This window comes from Aplysia californica, unplaced genomic scaffold (assembly GCF_000002075.1).
Source record: "Aplysia californica isolate F4 #8 unplaced genomic scaffold, AplCal3.0 scaffold00002, whole genome shotgun sequence".
Taxonomy (NCBI): domain Eukaryota; kingdom Metazoa; phylum Mollusca; class Gastropoda; order Aplysiida; family Aplysiidae; genus Aplysia; species Aplysia californica.
In genome coordinates this window covers 628093-632387 of record NW_004797272.1, presented here as the reverse complement: position 1 = coordinate 632387, position 4295 = coordinate 628093, and the positions used below count along the sequence as shown (strand labels likewise).

The window sequence follows — 4295 nt, the reverse complement described above, 5'->3', positions numbered from 1 at the left end:
CAAGTCAAAACAAAAGAGACAAAAAATTCTTTTGAGCATTATTATAGTCATGTTTCGTTTATTTACTACCATCTCAAAAGAAAAAGTCGCCCTACCATCGATTAATCCAGAAGAGATGATCCGAGAATATAAGAGTAATACACAATTTTGCAAACTTCAGGCAGCTTCATAAACAATTCGTCAGAAATACCTACTACTCTATGTTTATCGGTCTCTCACTTTGTCTGTCTGTCTGTCTGTCTGGCTGACTGTTTTTCTGTCTCTCGATCTGTCTCGTATCCCCCCCCCCCCATTCCTTCCTTCACCCCCCCCCCTCTCTCTCTCTCTCTCTCTCTCTCTCTCTCTCTCTCTCTCTCTCTCTTTCTTTCTGTTTCTCTCTCTCTCTTTCTATTTCTCTCTCATTCGTACTCTCTCTCTCTCTCTCTCTCTCTCTCTCTCTCTCTCTCTCTCTCTCTCTCCCTCTCCCCCTCTCCCCCCCCCTCTCCCCCCCCTCTCTCTCTCTCTCTCTTTGAATACACAAACATTATGATTAAAGAGACAAGAATAACAACGATAACCAAAAGGGCACCAATTGAACACACTTATTAATATTAATACAATCACATAATCTCTCGTATGCAAGAGACTAGAATATTTTCTTTACACTGCTCACATCAAGGCTTTTAAATTAATCACCGTTCTTGCGCTGTCATTGGTGAGCGAACCTTTGACTCCGATTTCAATAATTATCCTTTTAATTATATGTACATGCTGTTTTTGACGAACCTGAAGTCATATCGTCTGTATAGTTATGTCGTTTTGTGTGATTTTAGGTACTGTCTTAACGAGCCAATTGTTTTTAAACGAAGGCTGTAGTAATAGTAGCTTTTGTGTCAGCTTCCTGGTTGGTCTTGCAATGGTTAGGCTTTGCGCCATTGTGTGCAAAAGACATGAATCCGAATCCCGCGAGTAATAGTTTTACACTATTTTTTTTTGCTAACGGTTACTATTCGCTATAATATTTTTACTTCAAATTAAAAAAAAAAAATCACATTAAAACTATACCTCGATATCGGAGTGTGTCTTTAGAAAGTTTCAATTAGCTGAATCTGGGAAACATGCCATGCTCCATGTATATGAACAGAAAACAGGAAATTTCGTTTGTCCAGAGGCTAATATACGTACTGCCAATTCAATTTTCCCCCTCCATACAAACAATTTCTTTGTTGATATCTAGGAAAGAATCACTATCTTATTCAATAGATAAATACTGTCGACGAACAACAACCACATATATACTATCTAAGAAATATTGGAAATAGCATCAAAAATGTAAGTTAAAGTATACTTGAATGGTATTGCCTTCTGTCATACGTCATAATAAAATTCAAGAACAACGAATTTGACAGGTTACAAAGGATACATTATATACAAATTCCGACGAAACCACTAGATCTATGTCGTTTGTATTTTTCCTGTTGTATCTAAACAAGACCTGACAAAAAACGAATCGTAAAAATAACGTTTTAGGCAAAATATGGTCTTCCAATTTAAACCACATGTAGGTTGAATTTGACACACTTCACGAGAAATCGTCTTTGCTCGGGTAAACTGCAGTCTAGCGACTGTGAAAGGTCTCAACCAGGTTTTTGCCCGCACAAGTTCTGACCTCTAGCTAAGGCGTATGTTGAACACTTTAAAATCTTTTTTTAAAATTGCTAGGGATATTTAGGGCAAACAATTAGTTATTTCAGACGTTTAAGGTTGTCACATGGAAAAAATATGTTAATGCAAGCACAAGATCGATGTCAATGATTTTCATTCACAACTGTATCCATTTACGAACACCACAAGTTTTCTCACTACAGAAATACGAGCCCTCTTGCATTCATTTGAACCAATGAGGTGGATGTTGAGCCATTCGAGACACATCTGCTGCCATTGCTCTTCATTTCTTTTCCTGATTCTGCACATAACCTAGACGTATGTGACAGGCGCTCCATTCTTTTGACTGTCGGGCGTTCCTGCCACTTCTGTGTCTATCGTACATTCCTTATCCGCGTCAAAACTTTTGTGTCTCCTCAGAAGAAGGTCCCTCGGATTGACACCAATCCCAACGCCATTTCTAGATAGTCTCCTTTGCTCTAGTGTCGGAGATGCGGTTGTGGACTGCGTAGTCATTTTCGACTTGGCTGACACATTTGTCCGGTGAGATGGAAACGACGCCATGCTCTGAGAAACTTGGTTGTTTTGACCTACATGGCTGGGAGTACCATGGCTATGTAGGTAGTAGTGATAATGGTGGTTGTTGTTGTAATACGTCGTGTTATAGCTCAGACTGTTCCGGCGGTTGTGGCGGCATGTGAAACAAGACTGGCGGAAAGCTGTGCGAAAGTTTGCGCTGAGAAGGCCATAGATAATTGGATTTCCCGCGCTATTGACGTAGATGAGAATGCGACTGCAGTTAATAAGATTTAGATATCCTTCAAACCCTAACGACTCGAGGTCCTCTTTAGGCCCAAACACCACCCACAATTGCACACTACGCATGGGCAAGAGGCACAGGAAGTAAAGCGCCATAACCGCCATCATCATGCGCACTACTTGTCTTCTGCTAGCAATAGCCCGAGCGTTCCTCACTTGGTCGTTCGAGTCAGAATGCAGACTGAGGCGCCCGCTCGTGTTAAAACTGACACTAGCCTTGGAGTCTAAGCTCCCCCGTGAGGCTCTGGGCGCGGTGGACGCCGCCCCTGGCCCCACACTAGCCGCCCCGGCCATGGTGCTAGCGGCCAGTGTCATGATGATCGCCGTGTACATCACCGTCAGGACCACCAGTGGCAGAGCCAGGCACACGGTGAAGATGAAGATGATGTAAGCTCGAGATAGCTCTGAGTCCATGTTGGTTCGGCATACCTCCACAAGCGTCCCGTCATAATAGGGCACGACCTACAGATAAGAGAACAATAAGTTTAGTGTAAATCATCATCATGAAATGCCAGATATGAAACAATTGACGATCATTGTTCTGTTTTCATTTTTCTTATAGAATGCTCTCACAAAAACTACATTATTATCATTATTATTATAATGATGATGATGATGATGATGATGATGCTGATGATGATGATGATGATGATGATGATGATGATGATGATGGTGATGATGATGGTGATTATTGTCCTGGTTTTTCCCCGTCAACCATCAGTTAAAGTTCTCTAAGAGTAAGTAAAGTTGTGGATATGAGTTAAACACACTCTTCATTGCCCTCCTCGAGATTGCCTCTGGTTCTCTGGTTAGACCATGAGGCAGGCCTGGACTTAGAATCGCATTCCTGGTTAAATGAATCTCATTATTTACCACAACACAGTTTGTTTTTTTCATTTTAGTGGGCGTGTAAATTCCCTTTTTTGCCACTGAATAAGTTTTACGCATTCTCAAAATCAAAGATAATTTCTTCCCTTACCTACCACTATTCACTGTCTCATATTTTATACCCTACCCCTACCCAGAACTCGCCGTCTATAGAAATCCTCTATTCCCCACGTCCTCTCCTGAAATCATCACCCACTACCTCATCCACAACCTCTTATCTCCATTTACTCATCCCTTTCCATTTCAACGACCCCCCCCTCCCCACGTTCGCAAATCCCTCATTCTCGATTCTTCAGCCTCACATCCATTCTCCTCACCACCATTGCCGTGTCCTCATCCCCTTATCCCAACACCCATTATTGTCAACCGCCATCCCATCCCATTCCCCCCCCCCCGTCCCTCCCCATCCCTTGACCTATCGTAAGGCAAATCATTGTGCAATTCCTCTATCAACCTCGCTCGTCCTTTCGCACTGAGCATGTGTTCTGTTTAACTCTTTGAGGACTTGCATTCTGGTCAATCAACAACGCTTGAAGATATTCCGTTTTGGGACATAACTTCATTATTCAAACAGGTTTTTCGATTTTTTCCCCTTTATCTGGAACTTTAAGAGGCATGCAACAACATGCAAACTATGAAGCAAACTCACTTTTCTGATTTGTGTATAACGATTCGAAACGGTCTGAAACGTTGTCTACGGTCTGCTTCTGATCGGACGTATGTGTCCACCTTGTCTTTAAAGAGTTAAGATACGATTAGTAAACATAAGACAAGGTATGGAAATAAATATTAATCAAGCACCCTTTGGGAAGAAATTAACAGTGTGCTATCATCAGTTTCTGAGACTAATAAAGAAATACATAACATTATGATATTATTTTCAACAAGTCACAATTTCTTTTTCTCTCTCTTACTCTCTCTCTCTCTCTCTCTCTCTCTCTCTT

General features: G+C 41.5%; 1 protein-coding gene across 4 annotated transcripts in view; it reads right to left on the bottom strand.

The window, feature by feature from the left end:
- Positions 1 to 507: 507 nt before the first annotated feature.
- Positions 508 to 4295, bottom strand: part of LOC101849803 (QRFP-like peptide receptor) — a 55210-nt gene continuing 51422 nt past the window's right edge. For all 4 annotated transcript variants that reach the window (XM_035972382.1, XM_035972398.1, XM_005088966.3 and 1 more), the window contains exon 4: positions 508 to 2925. In XM_035972382.1, the coding sequence (XP_035828275.1) occupies positions 1957 to 2925 (969 nt within the window). In that variant the 3' untranslated portion in view covers positions 508 to 1956. The remainder of the gene's footprint in view (positions 2926 to 4295) is intronic.